This window comes from Asterias amurensis, chromosome 13 (genome assembly GCF_032118995.1).
Source record: "Asterias amurensis chromosome 13, ASM3211899v1".
In the NCBI taxonomy this organism is placed as follows: domain Eukaryota; kingdom Metazoa; phylum Echinodermata; class Asteroidea; order Forcipulatida; family Asteriidae; genus Asterias; species Asterias amurensis.
In genome coordinates, this window is record NC_092660.1 from 7,748,800 (window position 1) to 7,775,265 (window position 26,466).

The window sequence follows — 26,466 nt, forward strand, 5'->3', positions numbered from 1 at the left end:
GCAACCCAGATCTCAAGCTGGTCAAGATTGAAGATGGTCACTGCCAGAGTGTTGTCTTTGAAGCAGATCCCTAAAACCCAATGGTTGAAACAGCTCATCCAGCAGATTTCACAGTGGCCTTCCCTGAAGTTAGTCAAGGAAGCCGAGTTGTATTGGATTCGACAGGCACAAAGGGACATCAACTTCCAGGATCCCAACATCATGAAGTTGGATCCATTCTTAGATGAAGATGAACAAGTGTATCGGGTCGGTGGACGAGTTGGCAGAGCACCGATATCTCTTGATGTTCGACATCCATATCTCCTTCCTAAGAAGAGTCACATCAGCCTGTTGATTGTACGTGACAGACACACACATGCCCTTCATGGAGGTCACCTGAGAACTGCAACTGAGGTCAGGAAGAAGTATTGGATTGTTGGCGACACGAACCTCTCAAAGAACATTGTGCGCAATTGCGTCATTTGCAGGAGACACAGAAGCAAACCAGTCCAGCAGAAGATGGCTGACTTGCCAGAGTTTAGAGTGAGTTCTTGCTCGCCCCCTTTCAAGACTACTTTGGTGGACTACCTTGGACCAGTGAATATTAAGTTGAATCGAAACACTTCTACCAAAGGCTACTGCGCTGTGTTCACGTGTTCAGTGACTAGAGCTGTGCATTTGACATGCGTTCAAGATCTGTCAACACCAGCGTTCCTACAGGCCCTGGAAAGGTTCGTCAGTATGAGAGGGGCGCCATCTACTCTGGTCAGCGACAACGGTACTTGCTTCAGAGGAGCTGACAACACCATTAATGAGTTGAACTTGAAGTTTGACCAGGCTCAACTGAGGGATCATTGCCAAAGGTTTAGTACCCAGTGGAAGTTCGGACCTCCAGGAGGACCCCACCACCAAGGAGCTGTTGAACGCATGGTCCAGGAAGTCAAGAAGGGCATGAGACATCTGGTGAAAGCAGATCGTCTGACGTTCGTTGAGTGGGAGACTGTGTTCTGCCAGATATCCGGTCTCATCAACAGTCGACCCTTAACTGGCAAGTCTTCGTCACCGCTCGACCATCCACCACTGACACCAAATCACTTTTTGATTGGAAGAGGCGACTTGCCATGCCCCGAGGTTCCATGTGAAGAGTACGTGGGAAACTTACAGAAGCGCAGAGAGATCTGCAATGCGATGGTTGACGGATTTTTGCAACGCTGGATGGAGTGCATCCACAAGCTCTCCCCGCGACAGAAGTGGCAACGATCAGATGAGAACCTTCAGGAGGGAGACATCGTCATCGTCATCAGTGAGGACAAGAAGCGTGGCTCCTGGAAAATGGTTTCCTAAGATGTGTGAAGTTTGCGGTTGTGCGCCTTGAGTTCTAGACTAGCCACTTCTACACACGAGTTCGTAAAGTTTTCAACGTTAAAGTTTACTCTCCAGATTCCCTTATTTTTTCAAGTTTATGCCATTATAAGGTATGTAGTTCTTACTTATCTATCGTAGGATTATTTCAGGTTAAGGCAGGTTCGGTCTGTGGGTTGCATTTCTCCCTGTTAAGCTCTTTAGTGTAGGTTAGATCGTTTGTTGGAAATTCCCCGTACAGTTCTGCCTAGTTGTATGCATTCACAGCGTGTAGCCTGCGCCATGTTTTAGGGTTGCTCTGATATTGCGTAGGAATTGCCCCTCTTTAATTCTCATAATTGCTGGTGGTTTAAATAACTAGGAGTTTAGGATTTATCTGCGATAGGTTCAGGTGTTTACTAATGTCCATCTTAGTTGATTCATTTTGGTGTATTTTGATATACGTGGCGAGCGTTACAACGCACTACTTTTTGTTGCGATTGGTTGCAAGTTAGTATAGCGGTGCTACGGCCATTCAGTGACGCGGACTGATATTTGTCAGTGTAGATTGGTGAGTCGCCGCCCAGAGTTAGTCTCGCTGCAGTCGTTTCTAGGTTGTAGCTAGGCCAGTGTAGTTAGGCTGTGTTTTTGCCTTCTTGGGTGATTTCTTGCTAGACATTAGTGTAGTCAGAGTTTTCTAGAGTTTGCACAAGTTCAGAAGAGCTAGATTAAGGAGATTTGTCTCAGTTTTGCATTTTAGTGTGTACCTGTACTTACAAGGTTTCTTTATTTTTTCTTCTTGTTTCAGGATCACACACAGTTGTTGAATAATACACATAATTGATACACAAGCAGCTTTCTTCGTCAATTTTATTGCAACAACGTGTTTAAACTTTATGAGCTCGTCACAAACTTGCTAACAAGCTCCCAGTTAATTGTAATACTCCATTCGAGTCTTTTCTTAGCGATAAATGCCACCATTCTATTTCATGCTCCTTCGCTACGCTCATACGCATGAAAAACAGTTTAATTCTATTGGGACAATTAATCACAAGACAAGAACAGGTTATGATTCTGAGAATTTATTATTAATGGTATAGCATGGGAGAGGGCCGGCATTAGGCTGCTCTGTGGTTTACTGTTATTATCTAGAATTATACAAAACAAACATCATTCTTAGAGATTTGACACAATAATCTTTTCTCGTAACTCTTTTTAACCGCTCTGGGTTATTATCTCGACATACAAATCTTGAAAGATTTAGCACAATAATCTATACTCTTAGCTTTCTCTTGTTAACCGCTCTGGGTGTTACTCTTCTAAGGTAAAAGAAACCTGACCCCTATGGTCCTTCGAGCACCGCTCGGTAACACCCGTCTTCTTTGAATTAACCAGCTCTGGGTTTTAATCTTGAAATACAAAATCCTCATTCGTAGAAAAGGAAAATTTGACACAATAATCTCTTCTCTTAACTCTTGTTAACCGCTTTGGGTTATTATCTCGACATACAAATCATCATTCTTGGAAGATTTAGCACAATAATCTATACTCGTAGCTTTCTCTTGTTAACCGCTCTGGGTGTTACTCTTCTAAGGTAAAAGAAACCTGACCCCTATGGTCTTTCGAGCACCGCTCGGTAACACCCGTCTTCTTTGAATTACAAACAGAGATATATCTCAAAGAGCCTTAAAAAAAAAACTGATCAAAGCAGTCAAAATATAATTAAATACATATATATTATGTTTTTTAACTTGGCTGGCGCTTTAAACTCAACCTTATTTGAAAGAACTAAAGGGGAGAACATATTACAACACTGCCGTAACAGGCTAGTCCAAAAACACTCTTTTACTGACCTTTTTTGGTTCTTAGGGCAATACACTTTTAAGATTAGCAACAATAGCATTTAAACATCATATAATACATGGTGAAGTGTGCGTTTCTAAATTAGGTCAGCAATGTTTCGGATACTGAAAGTCTTTGCTCTAGATCATGTTTCACATATCTATTTTTTTCGGCTGTGGTCTTCCACCTTCCGTGTTTCTTAATCAAATTTTCTGGAACGACATTATTGGCAAAATGAGATGCCCCGCCAGATCTCAAACTGTGGAGACCGTACATTTTAGGTTCCTTGACGCCTATCGTTTTTAGTGCGTCCAGAAAGAATTCTCTACATCTCGTGTAGCTTAGGGATTTTCCTACCAATGGCTTGTATGATTTAGTACTGGAGTGAAACGACAAAGGAGAAAAAATAAATGCATCTTGCCCAAAACTAATACCACACCCTGACATGTATCTCTTAAGTAAGGAAACTGGTGAAGAGACGTCGGACGTATTGCAAATAACTGCAGTGCTCCCGTCCCTGAGCATATCCGTCTTTGACCTTGGAATAAAAAACTTTAAACCCTTCCCTTCTGCAAGTACCGAAATGTGACTGGCTTTCAACTGTGCCATTTCGTCGTGCCTGAAGAGTAGAGCATAATTGAGAGATACATAACGAGCTGTTCTAAGATTCATAAGTGTACTACCGGGACTGCCAAACTATGAAGCCCCATTGGTGCCACTTGACAAGTGCATAATGTTTCACTGAATGAGATGTATTTCACAGCACCGCCACTTATATCTTGCGGCCGCCACTTAGTATCTTGCGGCCGCCACTTAGTATCTCGCGGCCGCCACTTATTATCTTGCGGCCGCCACTTATTATCTTGCGGCCGCCACTTAGTAAGTTGCGGCCGCCACTTATTATCTTGCGGCCGCCACTTATTATCTTGCGGCCGCCACTTATTATCTCGCGGCCGCCACTTAGTATCTTGCGGCCGCCACTTATTATCTTGCGGCCGCCACTTATTATCTCGCGGCCGCCACTTAGTATCTTGCGGCCGCCACTTATTATCTTGCGGCCGCAACTTAGTAAGTTGCGGCCGCCACTTATTATCTTGCGGCCGCCACTTAATATCTTGCGGCCGCCACTTATTATCTTGCGGCCGCCACTTATTATCTCGCGGCCGCCACTTAGTATCTTGCGGCCGCCACTTATTATCTTGCGGCCGCAACTTAGTAAGTTGCGGCCGCCACTTATTATCTTGCGGCCGCCACTTAATATCTTGCGGCCGCCACTTATTATCTTGCGGCCGCCACTTAGTAAGTTGTGGCCGCCACTTATTATCTTGCCGCCGCCACTTATTGTCTTGCGGCCACAACTTACTAAACTCAAGCCCGGGAAAAGCCATCAATGCATCCGTGAATACAGAAGCCGTAGTGCTTTAATTTATCATACCCGTCCATATGCCAAAGGAAATCTGGGCCTCTCGCAAAGTATGCACGCCGTTTCAGTCTCTTTCTGAGCCTAATTTCAACTCCCTCTGGATCTAAAATTTTCAGCAGCAAACGTACAGTTTCCCTGTCCACGGTCAGCCCAGCTTGAACACATTTCGAATGCAGCCATCTGTATCCTTGGTGATTTCCTTGGTCTGTTTGAGTTTTAACAATAAACATGGCAACATCTAACAAGTCAGATTTGTGTTTTCTTCTGAAAAGTCCAAGCTTTCTCAATTCACGCTTTAGGGTCCGCATACTGATTATGATTCTATGATTGGCTGCTAAAGAGCACAGTATTTCCCTGTAATTTAATCCAAGCTGGAAATAAACTTGTATCAATAAATCCCGTTCCATGTTGTCCAATATTGCAAAATACCGACAACAATTGCATGACTTTACGTCCTTATGAATGACAACCTGCCCCAATGTTTTCAATTACACAACTTGAAGTTGCGGCTGCAAGATACTAAGTGGCGGCCCCAAGATCTTAAATGGCGGCCACAAGATAATATGTGGCGGCCGCAAGATACTAAGTGGCGGCCGCAAGATACTAAGTGGCGGCCGCAAGATAATATGTGGCGGCCGCAAGATACTAAGTGGCGGCCGCAAGATACAAAGTGGCGGCCGCAAGATAATAAGTGGCGGCCGCGATATAATAAGTGGCGGTCGCAAGATATTAAGTGGCGGCCGCAAGATACTAAGTGGCGGCTGCAAGATAATAAGTGGCGGCCGCGAGTTAATAAGTGGTGGCCGTAAGATACTAAGTGGCGGCCGCAAGATAATATGTGGCGGCCGCAAGATACTAAGTGGCGGCCGCAAGATACTAAGTGGCGGCCGCAAGATAATAAGTGGCGGCCGCGAGATAATAAGTGGCGGCCGCAAGATACTAAGTGGCGGCCGCAAGATATAAGTGGCGGTGCTGTGAAATACATCTCATTCAGTGAAGCATATATGCACTTGTCAAATGGCACCAATGGGGCTTCATACCAAACCTATCAACTACGGACTTAACTTGCTCCAGCGACATTGGCTCTTTCTGCGTTGGGGGTTTGTGAAGATTTTTCCTGCCACTTAACACTAACTGTTGAACAATGGGCGAGTCTACTGGGTTTGGTTTTGAATTTACAAGGGAATGCAACCATTTGAGGGCTGCTGCCGCTTAAGTGAGCGTGCTTTCTGAGCGCGATTCTGATTTGATTTTTGTCAGAAAAGCTGCAATAATTTCGTCCTGTATAGGTAACTCTATCCCAATTTTGTGCAATTCGAGCCAGGCGAAAAAACTTCTACATTTGTACAAGTACCCGACTAATGTTCCACTTGCCTTTGCAAGGAGAGCATCCTGAAAAATTTCTGTCTTGACTGCAACAAATTGTTGGGGAAATTTTGTCCAAAAACGTTGGTTATAAATGACCTGTAACGTGAGAGAAAGGAAACAAACACAGAAACATGAGTTGAGTAAATAATTTACGCAGGTGAAAAATCAAAATTAGCTGCACAAACGTACCCTTGAAACTTGTTAGAGCCTAAAGATGAATTTTTGTTCCGTCCTTGTTCTAGCTGTTTGACCTTCAAAGTAAATGAAACCAGTCATCCATGGCTTGTAACATGACCATAACAATGGCCAGAACACTAAAGAAGGCCACCAAGGAAAAACAAAGGTTCTTTTCCCTTTGCAGTAATGGAGATGCTTCAGAACACTAGGGATCAGGACAACTGGTGGAACTAATAAACAATTTTCACCTGCCCAGTTTTGTGAAAAGGCATCAACCCCCGAGGTCCCCGGGTTCCAAAATCTGGAGAAAAAACGAGGTGGTTGTGAGTTATAGAAACAAGCAAAACAATCAATGCTGTATGGACCCCAAGTGTCACTAATTGTACTGAAAAACGTTTGTGAGATTTTCCAGTCATCAGTGTCTATTAATCTACTAATCAAATCAGCCTGCTCGTTCTCATTTCTCGGGATCCATTGGACATCTAATCTAATGTTATTTTGAATGCAAGAGGAAAAGATATCGAGAGATTTGTTGTAGTGGTGCCTTCATACTACCAACTTCTACAATTCTCTCTGCAGGTTGGCTGTCCGTAAACACCTTGACCTCGGAGTCTTTAACAAAAGGCAGAAAGGAATTTATTGCAAATAGAATTGTATTAAGTTCTCTCCAGTGGAGCTTTCCAAACACTCTTCCGTTGTCCATAGTTTATGGGCAATATGAACATCGTTACATACAACTGCCCCTGACCCGGTTGCGCTTGCATCGCAACATATGATTTTGTTTACATTAGGGGTAGCAAGAACATGACGCCTGTTTAAGAAACCAGAGTTATCTTTCCAAAACATTAATTCAGATTTACAATGATCATCTATTTCTATTATATCGTCTTCGTCGACTGATTCGGCAATTCTATTCTGGCACTGCCTGGTCATTAGTCTAGTTATATTACCACTAACGGGGCTAAGGGAGATTATTTGACCTACGAATGAGTGCAACTTCCTGATAGATATGAAAGGCGATAGTTGAATTTCAGAAATAGTTTTCTTGAGTTTAACAATTCGTCTTTCTAGAACCTGAAGAGTACCTGCATTTGTATCACACGTCATACCTAGCCACTCCACACAAGTTGTGGGGTCCCATTTGCTCTTTTGTATGTTATAAACCAGCCCGGCACTAAGAATATCCGTTCTGACTTGTTCGGATATGGTTTGAGCTATTACAAGGTTTGCCTTTGTGTCGTTTGTTGACTTTGGAACAACAATGAGACCATCATCTAAATACAATGCTACTAAGATACCAGAGGCTCGCCAATGTTTGACAAGAGGCTTCAGCATCTTCGTGAAAAGTAATGGGGCTGATGTGAGACCAAAAGGTAATACAGTGAATTCGAAATATCTAAGGACTCCATCGATTATCCATGAGAAACCTAAACATTTTTGATACTCTGGTGATATATAACCTGATTTCAAGTCAAAAGAAAACAAAAGGGCGTCTCTCGAAAAGTATTGGAGACCTATTTTCCAGTCGTCCATTTTGAAACTTGCTTTGTGTAACCCTGGGTTCGCCAATCAAAAATAGCGGGAACCGAAAATAAATTTACAACTCCCTTTTTGAAATAAAACCAAGTTTAGAGAATTCGAGATATGATGCACAATAACAGAAACTCTGATTTATTTGAACGATAAATCACCAATTAAAGAAATGTAGAATTAAACAATACAATTAAAGGATCCTGTAATATTTAAATAACACAAAATGAGCTCAAAGGAATTAATGGTCGCCAAATCTTAAATAGACCCTAAACCGCGTTTCGCGTCCTACGGGCGAAGTCTAAACATCAGTTGGGAGACGACCCAGTTCCTCTTCGTGCGGACGGACACCTCACGTGTCGGTATATATGTACGGAATCCTCTTCCAATAATACTTGCAAGAATGTTAAAACGTTTATACTTGCAATAGGTTACAGATGAATTGGATGGGAATCTGCCTTTGTATTAGTATGTACAGGGCCAGTCAATCTTCTTCACCACATCACATTCGGTCTTCTGTACCTATTACAGAGAGTGATAATGGTCCATGCCATATTACAATACAACCCTCTTTAGGAATATAAAATATCCAGTCAGCTAACTGATGGAACGCTCGGGAAATACAGTATATATCAAATACTTGTTAAAACTCCACAAGCCAATAAGTTAAATAAAGATAAGCCAATACTTTCGACTATCTGGCTACAAGGAGAAAATTACTCCCTCATGTAGCATATCAAAATAATCATCTGTCTCATTAAGACAGCAATAGCAAACTTAAAATCGTCCAAGCTTCAATGAGCTAAGAGTTTTACATCAAACAACACATTGTCTAAAATCTTAGCAACTGCAAAATACATAAAATAAGGTATGAAGTATTTGGATACAAAAGCAAAATCTGGCTTCCTGCAAAAACTCTATCACTAGACAACACTTTGTGTCTTTAAGTCTTATGCGGGATTGCCATTAAAATATAAAATATATACATGTACATTGTAAAAACTTAAAACCCATCAGACCTAAAATATATATTGATAGTGTTTTAGAACCAGTCCAAATACTAAGGACTGCACAAATAGCATGACTTACCACAATACATCAACTGAATCAGCTGGTGGTAAATATCATAACTATTCTGTTAGTTCTTATCAAGAATACAAAATAAGAAATCGGCAAAAGCAAATAGGTCTCTCCTCAATAAACCAAAAGTTGCAACAAATTTCAAAGAACTTAAAACATACAATGCCTAAAAGCATAAAGATCTATTTCTCAAATTCAGAAAATAACATGATAGATCTTTCATCATGGCATTAAATATAAAACAAAAGTGCTTCAGAGAATTTAAAGAAATACATTTAATAAAAAATGAAAGTTTAAAGGTTGTCTGTGAAATTCAAAAATCATAAATCAAATTCTAACTTCAACAGAGACCTTACTGCAAACTTCCAGATAACAAGTTACAAATATTACTTAAATAGTTAAATACTAAAACTCACCTATTACAGAGAGCCAACATTCATTTTAAAAGTAGAAGTTGTCTTCACTCCAGAATGAGAAAGTTGCTTGAAGAAGTAATTTAACAAGCACTTGGAAAAAAAATAGTTGTAGAGGCATGTGCGGACACACATCCAGATGGAGCGATGGCCAATGGTGGAGTGCTTGGTCTGACCAGAATTTTGGGCCAAGCCAGCCTTCCGACCATGCCTCAGCTTAGGTCAGCTGTTCACTCTCATTGGATGGTTCGAAAAATATCACTTATGGCTCTAAAGTTGATTGGTCTATTTGAAATTAGAGGGAGTGAAGGAAAGATAAATCTTTACGACTTCACAGCTTGGGTTTGTGGTCATGGATTAGAGAAAAAGGCACTGGCCATTCCCAGAAATAAACAAAAGGTGAATCTCCACTTCCTCCAAGAAGGTAGAGATTACAAGCATAGTTGAATAGATAGGTAAAGATCAAAGAGCATGAATAAAACACAAGTTGAATAGCATGGCACCAGCTGAATAGCCTGGCTGGTAAACACAAGTAAACAAAGGGAAACCATGGCTAAAGAAAATGCACACCATGGCAAATTGAAAATGCACATGTAGAATAAACACATGAGCAATGAAAAGGAAATCAAAATTACACAATGAAATAAAGATCATATTTTGTAAAACACAAAATATGCTGTAACCTGAGGCCTCATTTGGGTCAGGGTTACATCCTCCCAGTTCTTAACTTGCTACCTCCGGGAGCATAAGAAAAGAAATTATTAAAATATGCATAGAAATAAACTTAATATCCAAAAACCTTTCTCTTTAACGCGGCAAACATACCAGGAGATTGGAACTGCCGGCTAAACACAGTCTTTCCCTGAGAATCAAACTTCAACCTCATAGGCGGTTGGGATGCTCTCGTTGAACGTCTGACAAAACTTGTGCCAGGGCTAGAGATCACAGGGGTAGGAGTAGAAGGCATAGGAGAGGTAACTGATGGCATTGGTTCAGTGACTTTGTGGTCAACAGCTGAATCCAATTTGGGATCACTAATAGAGGAACAATGGGTCTCATCAATTGTAACCACAACAGGATTAGAGGGCTGCTCACTTGCAGGAGTTAAGTGAACATGGGTAGGGGTTTCCCCATTGGTGAGGTCATCTCCTTTGTCCTCAGTATTCGGCTGAGAACTGATGGATGGTGAGGGAGATGTTACTTCTTGAGGCTGTTCTCCCATGTCTGCAATGGACTGAACTGAGCTCAATGGTGAAACAGATTCCATTGAAACCACAGAAGAATGGTCATCATCACCAATGGACTCCTCACAAGATAATGGAGGCAGTGTAGTGATGGGACTTTCCGCAGTCATTACCTCTTCAGGATGACTATCTACCGACATGATAGGAGAACATCTCTCTGGAATGAATTCTGGGGCATGTGCATTCAATACATTATGCACATTTATTGGCTCCATGCTGGTGACTTCAGCGGACAAATCCTTCCTGATGGGTGTTCTGAGTGTCTCCAAAGGAAGGAGAACAGTGATTTCTTCATCACTCGACTCATCACTACCACTGATGTCATCGTCTTCCACATCAACTGGTACTGGAAGTGGGGTCACTTTGGCTTTTGCCCTGGTGATTGGGCGGTTAGTCTTTGGCTTTGTGATGCTAGGTCGTGATTCATCCTCATTAAGATAGTCAATGGGAAGAAGGATGTTCCTGTGCAACGTGCGTGTCCGCCCTGGATCAAACTCTGGTTTGACACGATACACAGGCATGTCTGGACTAATACGCTCCGTTACAATGTGCACAGTCGAATTCCATTGGTCAGCAAGTTTGTGCTTTCCTTTCAAGCCCAGATTTCTGACCAATACACGATCACCACTCTGGAGATCATTGCCATGCACACGCACATCATGTCGTCTTTTGTTTGCATGTGCTGACTTGGCTGACGCTGCAGATGCCAGTTGGTAGGCCCGTGTCAGCTGATCTCGGAGGCCTTTGACATACTTGACATGGTCGGTGTGTGTGAAGTCATCAGGACTGACGCCAAAACGCAAGTCAAGTGGGAGTCTCGCCTCTCTGCCGAACATAAGAAAGTAGGGAGAGAAACCTGTGCTGTCATGTTTAGTACAATTGTAGGCATGCACTAAAGCACTGATGTAGCGACTCCAAGTCTCCTTCTTCTCTCCTTCAAGAGTCCCCAACATGTTCAATAATGTTCGATTGAACCTTTCTGGCTGTGGGTCCCCTTGAGGATGGTACGGAGTAGTTCTTGATTTCTTTATGCCGAGCAGGTTGGTCAACTCCTTTACAACTTTGCTCTCAAAGTCACGCCCCTGGTCAGAGTGTAGACGCTGCGGCAGGCCATAATGCATAAAGAAATTTTCCCATAAGACTTTTGCCACAGTGCGGGCAGTTTGATCTTTGGTGGGAAATGCCTGGGCATACCTAGTGTAGTGATCCGTCACAACCAAAACAGACTTCTTATTGGAACGGTCAGGCTCCAAAGAAAGGAAATCCATGCAGACCAATTCCAATGGACCACTAGTCTTGATGTTGACCATAGGAGCAGCTATTCTCTGGGGTGTCTTTCTTGCAACACACCGAGCACAGTGTCGGACCCAGTTGTCGATCTCTGTAGCCATTCGAGGCCAGTAAAACCGATCCCGTGCAAGTGCAACTGTCCGCTCAATGCCTAGATGGCCAAGCTCGTTGTGCAGTCCCCTAATTGCTTGCTTACGGAATTGTGAAGGAAGAACAAGTTGAAAGCACTTGTTACCCAAAGAGTTAGTCACACATCGAAACAAGGTGTCATTTCTCAGTCGAAGTTTGTCAAATTCACGGAGGATGAGTTTTGCCTCCTCTGGGACGTTGGTGAGAGAGTTCGGTTTCCTACCAACTCGAATATGTTTAAGCACTTCCCTTATGATGGGGTCCTCCATTTGAATCTTCTGCCAATCAAGTGTACTGAAACTTGAACAAGAACCATAGCAGTCAGGGATAGCATCTGCACCGACCGACAGAGAATGGACAAATGGGACATGATGAGATGGTTGACATTGTGTTGGATTTACTGTTGTTTCAAGTGCTGGGACATGAATACTGTGTTGGAGATATATGGCACTTACTGCATCACGATGACAAACATTTTCTTGTGTCACTGCAGTATCATTCAATCGAGACTCAAGATTCTCAATTTTCGCCTGTTGCTCGTACTGAAACTGTTGCTCATGTTGGGAACTATGGGGTATTCGAGATAATGCATCTGCATCAATGTTGGTACGCCCCGGCTTGTAGTGGATAGAGAAATCAAAGCTAGAGAGCGCAGCCAACCAGCGGTGACCTGTGGCATCTAACTTTGCTGAAGTTAGAACGTATGTGAGAGGATTATTTTCAGTCATCACTTTGGTGTTCTTTGCCATGTAGAGATACTCTTTAAATTTGTCTGTGACTGCCCATTTGAGTGCAAGAAACTCTAACTTATGGGCTGGGTAGTTCTTCTCTGTGTGTGATAGACCACGACTACCATAGGCTACTGGACGGAGTTTGCCATCATGTTCTTGCAACAAAACCCCACCCAGACCTTCTCGACTCGCATCAATGTGGAGAACAAAGGGTTCTGTTAAGTCAGCAAAGGCAAGTACAGGGGCAGTGGTCAGCTTTTCCTTGAGAGCGAGGAAAGCATTTTCGCACTCTGGAGTCCATAGCTCACCAAGTGGATCATTGGCTTTGCGAGCTGAAACATCAGGTGTCTTCTTCTTAGGGCACGGGCGACCTCGTTTGTTAGGGTAAACTACACCAACGGTGAGCTCATTCAGGGGTCGAGTTATCTTGGAGAAATTCTCAATGAATCGACGATAGTAACCCGCAAAACCGAGGAAAGAGCGGACTTGCTTAACATTCAGAGGTCGAGGCCATGTCTCCAATGCAGACATTTTTTCTGGATCAGTTTGTACCCCCTCTTCTGAGACAACATGTCCAAGATACTTCACAGATTTACAACAAAATTGACACTTCTCTGGAGATACCTTGAGTCCAAACTCAGCAAGTCGGTCGAGTACTTTCATCAGTCGTTCTTCCATCTCGTCTAGCGTACGGCCAAAAACAATGAGATCATCCATGTAAACTAAAACTTCGGCCATGTTCATACCTGACATACAAGTTTCCATCAATCTTTGGAACGTTGCAGGGGCACCTTTCACTCCTTGAGGCATTCGTTCGAATTGATAAAACCCAAAAGGACAAATGAAAGCCGTCTTCTCCTTGTCTTCTTGGCGCATAGGAATTTGATAGAAACCAGACTTCAAGTCAATCACTGAAAACCAACTACTGCCATTCAAACAATCAATGGCTTCCTGTATGAGTGGCACGGCATACTGGTCAGGGATTGTGCGAGTGTTGAGTGTACGATAATCTATGCACATTCGTAGACTGCCGTTCTTCTTCCGAACGAGCACAATTGGTGATGCATAAGGGCTTCGTGATTCTTTGATTATGTTGTTATCTTGTAGTTGTTGTAGATGTTGTCTCAAATCCTTGAGGTCGGCTGGAGCAACTCTACGGGATCTTTCCCTAAATGGAGTGTCATCAGAAATATTGATTTGATGTTCCGCTTGCTTTGTGAGACCAAGATCCCACTCATGACGAGAGAAAACTTGTGACCTTAACCTCATCTTGTCAAGAATGTCTCTCTTTTGCTTTGGAAAAATAGGGCCCCACTGGAAGGGAAGATTATCAAAATCATCAGTGGGAGACTTAGTGGTTGAAGCAGAGGTAGAGGCACAATAGGCTGTGCGAGACTTCTTTGAAGATGTTGTCATGTTTGGAGCTTCATGACACCACTCTGGCACAAAGATGTCTGCCAAGGGACAATTTCCTGGGATTGTAACTTCACGACTCGTTCTGTTGACAACAACTACATTGACGGTGCATGTTGAACTACCCGGGAGTCTGGCCACAACAGGTGTCACATCTAATCCTGACGGCAATTTGCACTTCTCCTGGGGTTCCACCAGTACAGTTACTGGCTTACGCAGGGTGTTACGGAGGGAGCCACACACAGATTTGTGTTCTCCTGGTCGAATCGTGGTAGAACGCTTGGAACGAGTTCTGACAGTCCCAAGTTTGCCATCACTGGAAACTCTGCTCTCATTGGCAAATGACTCATAAATTCTGTGGCAAACGGCACTGATGTTGAGAGTTTGCCCATACCTTTTACCTGCTTGCTTCTTACACAAATCAAAACAGTTACGGAAAAGACCGGAATTTGTACCAACAATGACTGGTGGGGTACTTGAGTTACGACCATCAGGGATGACTAGAGCAAACGTATCAAAACGATTACTTGTACCGCTAAAGGCACTGTCAAACCCCATGGAAACGTAAGTCCAGCCCAAGTATGGCATCTTCCCATCTCCACCATGAAAAAGGACTAAGTCATTCAAAGGATGAAGAGTACGGTTGAGACGGTTGAAAAAACTTTGACAGATTAGAGTGACCTGTGAGCCACTATCAAGTAGACAGTTTGTCTCAAAGCTGTCCACCCAGCATCGAGGAGTGATGCTCTCTCCTACTAAACCACAAGGGATGTCTGTACCTTGCTGAAATCTTACATTGGGGTTTGTTGGCTTTTGTAGGACACCTGGCTTCCCCGCTGCTGGCGTCCTTGTCCGTTTCCCGACTGCCCAGACAGAATGAATCTAATTAACTTCTGATTGACAGCGTCGGGACTTGACGGGTTTGGACACCTTCGGCGGATGTGGCCCACTTCACCACATCCGAAGCAGAAATCTAGTAGTGTGCCCTTGTCATCCTCCTTCTGGTGGTTTTGTCTTGGTTTCGGCTTCGGCTGTTGTTGATGTCTTTCGTTATGTGGTTGTACAGCATGCTGGAGAAATTGTGCCGGTAGAGGTAGTGGAGCTGTCTCTCTACGGCTGGTCTGTTTTGCTAAGGTTTCCTCTTCTTGTTTCCGCACTCGGGAAAGGAGAGTCAGGGAGGAGGGAGGGCGGTCTAGTTGGTCTCTTAGATGTAGATTGACGAGGAGCATCTCGTCGAAGAGGATTCCCTTTATGAACTGAGATAAACGAACCTTGTTCGCTTTCTCATGGGGAATCACTCCTCGACGGATGGCTCTCCTCAAACAATCTTGTAAAGAAGTCAGAAATTTCGATGGAGAGTCTCCCTCTTTCTGTCTCATGCTGTGGAATTTTATAAACAATTCATCGTCGGATGACGTATCACCAAATGCCACGTCGAGGGCCTTGAGGTAGTCTAGTGCTGTTGCATCTGGGTCATCACGGCGAAGATCATTGACGATGTTGAGAGAGGGTGGCCGAAGAGCTTCACGGATCCGTTTCCTCTTCTCACCATCATCAAGATCCTGCCATTCGTCCATTTGGCCTTCGACGTGGTCAATCCATGTAAGGTATGGATCCTCGTCACGAGCAGGCGAAGGTAAACCAGAAAAACATCGCAACTTACGGTAGTTAGCTGCAAGGGAGCAGCGAGCAAATGCCTGTGGAAAATCTGAAGAAGTTGGATAAGCAGAGGGAGTTGTTGTTGGAGAATTTGGACTAGGGGAAGAAGGGTTAGAAAACATAGCAGAATTTTGTGAATTTGTAGCCTGATTGGAACGCCATGCATCTATGGCACCGCTCTCTCGGAGCTCCCTGATGCTGACACGTTGGCTCTGAGATGCAGAATCATCTAGCCGTGTCAAACTGAAAACAACTTGGGAAACCCCTAGATCAAGACGGATCTCGGGCCCAAGTCCCAAAGAAGAAACAGGAACAGCAAAGTCAAGGAGTAGGAGGGTACGGTTATGTTCTTTGTCATCCTTTCTACAGAAATTCTCGACAGAAGGAAGGACACTACCAAGTGCCAATGACAGAAAATTATTTCCCACTGGGACAGTGTTGAGTTTACTTGATAACAGAATTGAGTGAATCGGTCTAAAATCCTCCTTCTTACACCAGTCTAAACCTAGTTCTCGGAGGGCTGTGCTAGCCATTGTGATAATCAACAAAAAAAATAAAGTCAAAGAAGAAGAAAAAATCTAAAGAATTAAGATATAGAATAAAGACAACTGAATTTGTTAAATGTGTATGGAATGTTGGCTCTCTAGGCAAGTATCAAAATAAAATTTCAGGATAAATACGTTATATATATATTCAAGAGCTTTAGGTAAAAACTCTTCTATCAATGATAATGTTATGCAAGTCTTGTGCAGTCAATGTGCATGCAAATCTCTCATAATCTAGAAGTCAAAATACTTCAACATTTAACAATTTATATTTCCCGGACAAGCCCCCATAAATGTAACCCTGGGTTCGCCAATCAAAAATAGCGGGAACCGAAAATAAATTTACAACTCCCTTTTTGAAATAAAACCAAGTTTAGAGAATTCGAGATATGATGCACAATAACAGAAACTCTGATTTATTTGAACGATAAATCACCAATTAAAGAAATGTAGAATTAAACAATACAATTAAAGGATCCTGTAATATTTAAATAACACAAAATGAGCTCAAAGGAATTAATGGGCGCCAAATCTTAAATAGACCCTAAACCGCGTTTCGCGTCCTACGGGCGAAGTCTAAACATCAGTTGGGAGACGACCCAGTTCCTCTTCGTGCGGACGGACACCTCACGTGTCGGTATATATGTACGGAATCCTCTTCCAATAATACTTGCAAGAATGTTAAAACGTTTATACTTGCAATAGGTTACAGATGAATTGGATGGGAATCTGCCTTTGTATTAGTATGTACAGGGCCAGTCAATCTTCTTCACCACATCACATTCGGTCTTCTGTACCTATTACAGAGAGTGATAATGGTCCATGCCATATTACAATACAACCCTCTTTAGGAATATAAAATATCCAGTCAGCTAACTGATGGAACGCTCGGGAAATACAGTATATATCAAATACTTGTTAAAACTCCACAAGCCAATAAGTTAAATAAAGATAAGCCAATACTTTCGACTATCTGGCTACAAGGAGAAAATTACTCCCTCATGTAGCATATCAAAATAATCATCTGTCTCATTAAGACAGCAATAGCAAACTTAAAATCGTCCAAGCTTCAATGAGCTAAGAGTTTTACATCAAACAACACATTGTCTAAAATCTTAGCAACTGCAAAATACATAAAATAAGGTATGAAGTATTTGGATACAAAAGCAAAATCTGGCTTCCTGCAAAAACTCTATCACTAGACAACACTTTGTGTCTTTAAGTCTTATGCGGGATTGCCATTAAAATATAAAATATATACATGTACATTGTAAAAACTTAAAACCCATCAGACCTAAAATATATATTGATAGTGTTTTAGAACCAGTCCAAATACTAAGGACTGCACAAATAGCATGACTTACCACAATACATCAACTGAATCAGCTGGTGGTAAATATCATAACTATTCTGTTAGTTCTTATCAAGAATACAAAATAAGAAATCGGCAAAAGCAAATAGGTCTCTCCTCAATAAACCAAACGTTGCAACAAATTTCAAAGAACTTAAAACATACAATGCCTAAAAGCATAAAGATCTATTTCTCAAATTCAGAAAATAACATGATAGATCTTTCATCATGGCATTAAATATAAAACAAAAGTGCTTCAGAGAATTTAAAGAAATACATTTAATAAAAAATGAAAGTTTAAAGGTTGTCTGTGAAATTCAAAAATCATAAATCAAATTCTAACTTCAACAGAGACCTTACTGCAAACTTCCAGATAACAAGTTACAAATATTACTTAAATAGTTAAATACTAAAACTCACCTATTACAGAGAGCCAACATTCATTTTAAAAGTAGAAGTTGTCTTCACTCCAGAATGAGAAAGTTGCTTGAAGAAGTAATTTAACAAGCACTTGGAAAAAAAATAGTTGTAGAGGCATGTGCGGACACACATCCAGATGGAGCGATGGCCAATGGTGGAGTGCTTGGTCTGACCAGAATTTTGGGCCAAGCCAGCCTTCCGACCATGCCTCAGCTTAGGTCAGCTGTTCACTCTCATTGGATGGTTCGAAAAATATCACTTATGGCTCTAAAGTTGATTGGTCTATTTGAAATTAGAGGGAGTGAAGGAAAGATAAATCTTTACGACTTCACAGCTTGGGTTTGTGGTCATGGATTAGAGAAAAAGGCACTGGCCATTCCCAGAAATAAACAAAAGGTGAATCTCCACTTCCTCCAAGAAGGTAGAGATTACAAGCATAGTTGAATAGATAGGTAAAGATCAAAGAGCATGAATAAAACACAAGTTGAATAGCATGGCACCAGCTGAATAGCCTGGCTGGTAAACACAAGTAAACAAAGGGAAACCATGGCTACAGAAAATGCACACCATGGCAAATTGAAAATGCACATGTAGAATAAACACATGAGCAATGAAAAGGAAATCAAAATTACACAATGAAATAAAGATCATATTTTGTAAAACACAAAATATGCTGTAACCTGAGGCCTCATTTGGGTCAGGGTTACATTTGTTTATGAATTTGTTAAGTTTACTAAGGTCATGAATCAGTCTCTTCTTCCCGGAGGATTGGTAGGCTACAGAGAGTGGACTAGATACGAAAGATGGTGAGTCTTTTTCAATGATTCTATCAGATGAGCACAGTTCTAAAATAGATTCGGTAACAAAGGCATACTCTAATAATGCAGATTTGTTGTTTTTTAAATACATTGGGGGAGGCTCAATTTCAAATGGTATACGGTACCCCTCATTTATAACCGACAACACCATTGGTGAGGCTCCAATGTCATACCAAAACTGAACATTTTCTTTTAATCTACCTTTAACATTAATCGTATCAGAATTAATTGTGTCTCTGCTGCTCAAGGGAAAGTTGCACCGTACCTGCAACACGTCAATGAACTTGTCTTCAAGCTTCAATAGCCTAGGATTGGCTGTAGGCATCAGTAGGTCTGACACAGGGCGTGGCTCTTTGTCCGATGATTTGTGTGGCCGGGGGAGTGCCGATGTTAGTGTCGGCAGTGAGTGCTGAGAATGGTCGTTGTGAGATTGGAACACTCCATGGGACGTTTCTTGCGGCGTACACATTGCCATACCCAATAGCTGAATAGCTCTCGCTCTTGCTCTGACTCTCGAAGACATCCCTGGGTAGGCATGGGATTGGCACTGTCCCGCCCAGTGGCCGACCATTTCGCAGGTGAAGCATGTATCAGTATTTGAGAGGCCTGTGCAAGGGATAAAAGTTTCAGACAGGCAAGCAATTCTAGTTGTAGAAAAGAACAGTATTTACAATGCATATCAGATAACGCCTATCCCACTGAAATGTGACTTTCTCATTTTTTGATGCAATGATTAAAATACAAAGCTGCACAACAATACGAATTATAACATACGAGTGGCATACCTCCACAAAACATTCCCCAGGAGCATTAATCTCGGGGGGGGGGGGGGGGGGGGGGGTAAACAAACTAATTTTTCATGCTCCTTCGCTACGCTCATACGCATGAAAAACAGTTTAATTCTATTGGGAGACATTAATCACAAGACAAGAACAGGTTATGATTCTGAGAATTTATTATTAATGGTATAGCATGGGAGAGGGCCGGCATTAGGCTGCTCTGTATGAACCACGACAAAGAATCAGTAACGGGGAATGGGGGTTACCTCGAAAAAGACTACGATTGCCAGCAGGTATCGACAACCTGGCGCCATCATCCCAAAGCCCTCTCTTCAGCTTCTTCTTTCCTTCAAGCTCTTTCAGCGCTGCTTCTTCTGCTACTTGAACTTGCTTTCTCAGCTCACCGGGCATGTCCTCACCGCCTTTCTCTGTGTTGTATCGTGATCCAACCTGCCTTGCTGCTATCGGCGATCTTTATCTTTCTTTTTCTTTCGGTGACCAGGGCTTCGGCTTCTTGAATCGCCTATATCGCTGTCTCGATGTCGCCATTCTTAAGCAGGCAGATCTTGATTTCGTCCAGTGAAAGCTCTACTTTCCCGCAAAACTCGTACTGAGCCGTGTTGCCTATTTTGTTCAGCTCTTTAGCATCTAGCTTGTTTTTGATCTCTTTCAGATTTACTGTTTCTTTCGAAGATTGGAGACTTTCGAATTTGCTGTTGAACTACACTTTAAACTTGTCGAAAAGAACCTCGGGGTTAAACTCACTGGCGGAGGTGCTCTGTTCTTTCGACATTGTAAGCGTAACTGAAAACGTAGCACACAGCAGAAATGCGTTAGCCTGAAGTGATTTTTATGGATCGGAACCTACGCTTTAAATAGCGACACGACTCGGTGATTTTGCACTGAAGACTACAATGGCATTGATATATTCAAGGCATTACATAATGGGCCACACCCTGTGATTCGGTCACCCAAGCGAAACAAACTAAATTTTTCCTGACCCCTATTTCACCAGAAGAAATTGTTGACATTCTTAACAAGATTCCTTGTGGTAAAGCCCCAGTGTGTGATTCTTTAAGCCCTATTGTTATTAAAGAAGCTAGGTACTCATTGGCAAAACCACTTGCAAAGATCTTCAATATGTCTTTAACTTCGGGAGTTTTTCCAGATGGTCTGAAAAAAGCTAAAGTTACCACTATCCATAAAGGTGGTGAGAGAAATCTCATTGGCAGTTATAGACCGATATCAGTTCTTTCGACATTCTCAAAGACCTTTGAAAAACTCATCTATACAAGGCTAATGGGCTTTATATCTAAGCATAACTTCCTCTCTGAATCACAATTTGGTTTCAGAGAAAAGCGTTCTACGGAGTTAGCGACATCTTTTGTAATAAATAAATTGCTTAATGGCTTTGAAGACAAAAACTTTTCTATTGGCATGTTTCTAGACCTGTCTAAGGCCTTCGACACTGTTAACCATGACATTTTATTACATAAATTAGAACATTACGGAGTCCGCGGAATAGCGTTGGAGTGGTTTAAAAGTTATTTATCTAACAGAACACAAGTTGTTTCATACAATTCTACAATTTCAACAAAACAAAATACCATCTGTGGAGTGCCCCAAGGCTCTGTTTTAGGACCTTTGCTATTCATTCTTTATATTAATGACATCTGTAACACATCCGATATTATATCATTTTGTCTTTTTGCTGATGACACAAGTTTAGTTCTTAGCCACAGATGCGTTGATGCAGCTGTGAACATTTTAAATATTGAAGCCGCAAAAATAAGTAAATGGCTTAAAGCAAACAAACTTTGTCTTAATTTCCTAAAATCCAATTATATTATATTCTGTCAAGCTCAACGTATATATATTCAATCTGTACCCCTAGTTTTGGATGGTGTAGTGCTAAATTAACAAGTGACACATACCAAGTTGGTGTAGAAATTGATGAGAATTTATCCTGGAAGAATCACTTAAGAGACGTTACCAATAAAGTAGCTAAAAATATTGGTATAATTAACCGTCTAAAAAAATTCGTTCCTGGGTTTATTTTGCTGACCCTGTATAACTCTTTGGTTCTTCCGTATATAAATTATTCCATTCTTACTTGGGGTGGTTCCTTAACACATAACAGTAGGATTCTCACCTTGCAAAAGCGAGCTGTTCGAATTATTTCTAATGCTGGTGCCCGTGACCATACGGCTCCATTATTTTGTAATCTTAGATTACTACAAATTATTGACATTTACTAACTAAATGTGGGTAAATTTATGTATAAAGCTATGAATAACGCATTGCAAAGTTGCATTAATTCACTTTTCACACTAACTTACAACATCCATTCACACTATACTCGTAGCACTGCCAAGAAAAACCTGTTCGTTTCCCGCCAGAGAACAATATTATACCAAAATAGTCTTGTTCAACGTGGCGTTATGTTTTGGAATAATTTGAGTTACTCAATTAAATCTTCAATCACTCTTCCTGCATTCACAAGAAAATTAAAAAAACAACTTGTTGATGCTTATTCGTAGGTTTATTTAAGTATATTGTTAACTTACTCACCATCATATATTAGCCTCTGTCGTGTATTCTGTTTGTCTAGTCTGTCTTGTGTTCTCTTTCTTCTGTATAGTGTTTTATGTTGTTTGTCTGTCCATAGGTTAAGGCACAAAAGCCTCTGCTTCACCCTAACCTAATTGTTGCCCTACTTTAAAAGCTTCCTAATATATAACTATCTAAATCATTGTAAACTTTCATATGCTAAGATACTAAGTAATACTGTAAACTACTCATAATTTGAATATATTTATAAAACTTTGTAAAATGTGTAAGTTTAAATGTAGGGCAGCAATGAAATAAATGTGTGCAAATACAAATACAATGATCCACACAAACATGCCTCTAAATTGCACGGTTTTCCTTTTACCTCGTAGACGAACACGGCCATTTACGAACCGTGTTAGTTCGCGCAGTAAAAGGAAAACCACGCAATTTTGAGGCAAATTTGTGTTGATCATTGTATTCTACTTTTAAAACATCTTTCCAACCATATGCATGTTATAAAAAACGGTTACAAATGTTTTTGTTTTTTATAGACCAACTCGTCCGATCCAAGGCAGTGTGTTCCTTTAAGTTTCGTGAAATCGGCTGCACGATTGTGCTTTATAGGTTACTAGCCTATTTCGTTGCTACCAATGTCACATTTAGGAATATAAGTGTATTAGATGTGTTGTTGTTAATGTTTGTTTTGACAGTAACAATCTTCTTTGTATCAAAGGCACAGTTTCAATAGGAGTCCAACCTGGGCTTATTTTTAGTTCCCCTAAACATCGTGTGGAAAGATCGTGCTTTTATAAAGGCAGTGGACACTTGGTAACTACTCAAAAAAGTTGTAAGTGAAAAAAAAAACCACGGACTTGGCCAGTTGGCACACGACGTACTTCAACGTTTATTATTGGTTGAAATGGCGTGACGCAGTAGACTAGACTAGTAATATAGTTTTTACTTGTTTTCGAGTGTGGGATTTTGTAATATTTTGTTAGAATGAAATTGTGAGTTCAAATGTCATGGTCAATCACGTTTGGTCAAGGTGTCATACAGCAAACGGGGTACGTGGTTGTGCTGCCAGGTCACGGCCTTCCCCTAAAAGTCATTTACAGATATTTTGGATTGCTTTTGTTTTGCTTCTAAAGGTAGCATGGATCAATAATCGATTCAAGCTTGTGTTTAGAAAACTTAGTAACCAAAACTTTGTTTCTCTGGTCCGGTGCATTGTTGACCTAAGGGGTCGGCCTTTGTTCTTTAAGACAAGTGGGCTGAAACGTGTGATTCCACAGGTAAAGTTGTTCTGATCAGTGAACTTGATGTCAGTTTTATATGTGAGGAAGGCGTTAAAAACTTCTGGGGTGGCAGGACGTGCGAGTAATTATGAACAATATTACATCTGAAGCACTGAGGATAGCCTTTTTACGTCATGGATCGTCAGGATTACCCAATTCTCGTGTTACTATACCTCGTTTTAAATTGAATTTTTTTTTTTAATTTTATTTTTTGTTCTCAGAGGTGTCTTGCTACTACCCCAAACCATGCTGCATGGCCGCCCATTCAATAACTAAATTGGCTATTTACGTAAATATTTGCGAATCGGCACAAAAAAGACCGCAACGCAATTATTCCATAAATAATTATATGTGTTTGATATGCAGGGCCGGGGCAACATAACCTGAAGCATTTCAGGCATCTGCAAGCACACACATTTCTGCAAGTGTTTTTCTTCATTACGTTTTAGTATCTTCGGTGACCAATGTGCCCAAACTCACAGATTTTTATTTTATGCATAGCGCCTATTTAGAAATTCACAAAGTGAGAATACTTGGTTGTTTTTCTTTACACCAAAGGTGTCCAGTGCCTTGAGCAATACAAAGTCTTTTGATAACATATCGACAAATGGTTTTTAGGTCAAACTTCGCCTCTGTATCGTGATTGCCCATTAACTTTTTTGTTTAATGGAATTCTTGTTCAGAAATTTAGATTATATATTTAGTATTATCTTTTCTCTTTGATAACAGCACCAATCGCAGGGAATCTTGCAAAGCGATTTGGCAGCCGAGTGTGTGTAATGACCGGAGGGACCTTGCTTTTTGTTGGATACCTTGCCAGTGCGTTCACTTGGAACATCTTCCAGTTAACAATCACATTGGGAATAACAACAGGTGAGTTTCAGCAAAGTATGTGAATACGCGGCTTCTTAGTCACAAAGAAATTCCACTGAAAAAATACGAATTAAAGGCACTGGACACGGTTTGTAATTGTCAAAGACCAGAACCAAAGAATTGGTTCACACTGATCACACAAACTGACATTTAGGTACAGCTTTGGGGCTACACTTAGGTCAGGCTACATTTAGGGGTCGGGCTACATTTAGGTGCCGCACGATCCTGTATAGTGTTTTTTGTTTTTAGCAATGTGATTAAGTTGACAAGGGAGGAGGTGTGTTCTGTGTTTGACTGCCCATCATGCTTAGGTGCTGAAGTTGGAGTGAGAGTGGTGTTTTGTGTTGGTAGGGTTATCGGATTTGTCAGCTTCCTGTTGCACCATGAAGTCAAGTGATCAGTATATGATTGAAATTGTCCCACTCATACTGAAAAATAACAGTCTCTTGTAAGTTTTAACAACAACTGCATTTCCCAACATCACAGTCCTTTATATGTTTTTTTTAGAAGCTCCAATTTTCCATCAACATCTACAAAAACTCCGAATTACCCCTGCATTGAACAATCGACTTCCTCTGCCTATTGTCACTGCCCCGCTCTCCCAGTTCAAATCCACTAATCTACTCTAGTTGCTTCATCGGTCAAACGCGTGGGTATTCTTGGCGTGATATCCCATCATGGGACTTTGCCGAGTAGAAACCCTGCAACTGTTGTGGTCGATAGAAAATATCACCCGTTCTGTGTTAACAGACGCAGCTTTTAGGTACGGCAGATATATGACCAAGCTCAAGATTCTGACATCGATAGAAGGATGAATTGGACTGTTGTGGTATTGACAACTATAAATGGCAACAACCAATGATCGATGGATCAAAGTGGAAGACATAAAACTGCTTTACTTGTGAAGAGCATATTTTCTTAAGTCTTAACTTTTGTCTTCAAAATTTTCCCGCAAAATAAAACATTAACATTGTTCGATTGTATGTCTTTTTAATCATCTTCGACAGGTGTTGGTATGGGTCTTTCCTACGTACCACAGATGGTTGCACTGGTATCGTCACCATCTGAGCATTTCCCAGTCATGTACGCCATATCATTTCTAGGTGGGTCATTTGGTGTTATGGCTTGCCCTCCAGTAGTCGATTTTCTTATCGGAGTCTATGGCTGGCGTGGAACCTTGATGATCATGTCTGTTATGTTCCACGTGACTGTGTTTGGTGCACTGAATGATCAACACGTCCAGAAGTATTCAAAGTTTATAAACATAACAGACACGGACCAAGAATATGACAAGAATGTCCCAGGCTTTCGTAATCGGCTGAAGGAAGCTGCTTCCTGGTTTTCTTTGAACGTCATCTTATAGAGAAACCCAGGATACTTCTTGAAATGTTTGTTTATATCCTTCAAGGCGTGTCTTCTGCTGATTGGATGATATTTCTAGTACCTCATGCAGTATCAAGAGGTATAACTCTCTCTGCAGCAGCTCTGTTATCTACTGGAGGTGGTGTTGGAAACCTTGTTGGCAGACTTATTCATATTCCTCTGCAGGGCTACAATGTCATCAGTGCACTTTGGTTGTTTGTGTTACTGTGTGTTATAAACTCAGCTGCAATGTTCATGGATTCACTTGCTCAGGATAACTATATGTGGTAAGATTTCGTTTCCCATCTCCCCCACTGGTTAGCAACTCTCAACTATCCGTCTCATTCTTGGTCTCCATCACCAACAATACGCAACTAAAACAAATGAACAAACAAACTCATGAGCCTACACATAACAAGTTAAATTGATACAACAACATTGCGTTGAAATGTAAAATGTAAGCAAATTTCGAAGTCGTAATTCTTTTTAATTTTTACATCAGATCTTCTTCAGTTCTTCCCTTGCTCGAAGTACTACACCCACTCAGCTTGTCTGCACATTTTATGTTATTTGAAAACTGCGTTTGAAATAAGCTGTTTTTATATATGGCAGGTCCTGATGTCTTTGGCTTGTGTCAGTGGTGGCGCCATTGGACTTCTAAACATTCTAATGACGTTAGTGGTGAAAGAAATGTACGACGAAAGTATTCTAGCAGATTATTATATTGTTGCTTCTTGTCTCTTCGGGCTTGGAGAAAGCATCGGAAGTTTTGCAGCAGGTGAGTTGGTTACAATTGTGAAGGTAATTCTTAAAGCCATTGGACCCTTTCGGTAAACAGTATTGTCCAAGGC

General features: G+C 41.3%; 2 protein-coding genes and 1 pseudogene across 3 annotated transcripts; 1 reads left to right on the forward strand and 2 right to left on the reverse strand.

Moving 5' to 3' along the window:
• The first annotated feature begins 28 nt into the window (after nt 1-28).
• On the forward strand, nt 29-26,366 carry LOC139946480 (uncharacterized). Of its 2 annotated transcripts, XM_071944147.1 has the most exons (3): nt 29-1,454; nt 24,110-24,253; nt 26,228-26,330. In XM_071944147.1, the coding sequence occupies exon 1, from the start codon at nt 34-36 to the stop codon at nt 1,321-1,323; it is 1,290 nt and encodes a 429-aa protein (XP_071800248.1). In that variant the 5' UTR covers nt 29-33; the 3' UTR covers nt 1,324-1,454; nt 24,110-24,253; nt 26,228-26,330. The 2 variants fall into 2 exon arrangements, 1 of the variants encoding a protein (XP_071800248.1); XR_011787251.1 differs by lacking the exons at nt 29-1,454; nt 24,110-24,253 and adding an exon at nt 25,808-25,902 and having other exon boundaries at nt 26,228-26,366.
• LOC139946243 (uncharacterized) lies at nt 2,439-7,465 on the reverse strand (annotated as a pseudogene).
• On the reverse strand, nt 14,752-16,152 carry LOC139946244 (paraneoplastic antigen Ma3 homolog). The gene has a single exon (XM_071943864.1). The coding sequence runs from the start codon at nt 16,150-16,152 to the stop codon at nt 14,752-14,754; it is 1,401 nt and encodes a 466-aa protein (XP_071799965.1).
• Nucleotides 26,367-26,466: the final 100 nt, after the last annotated feature.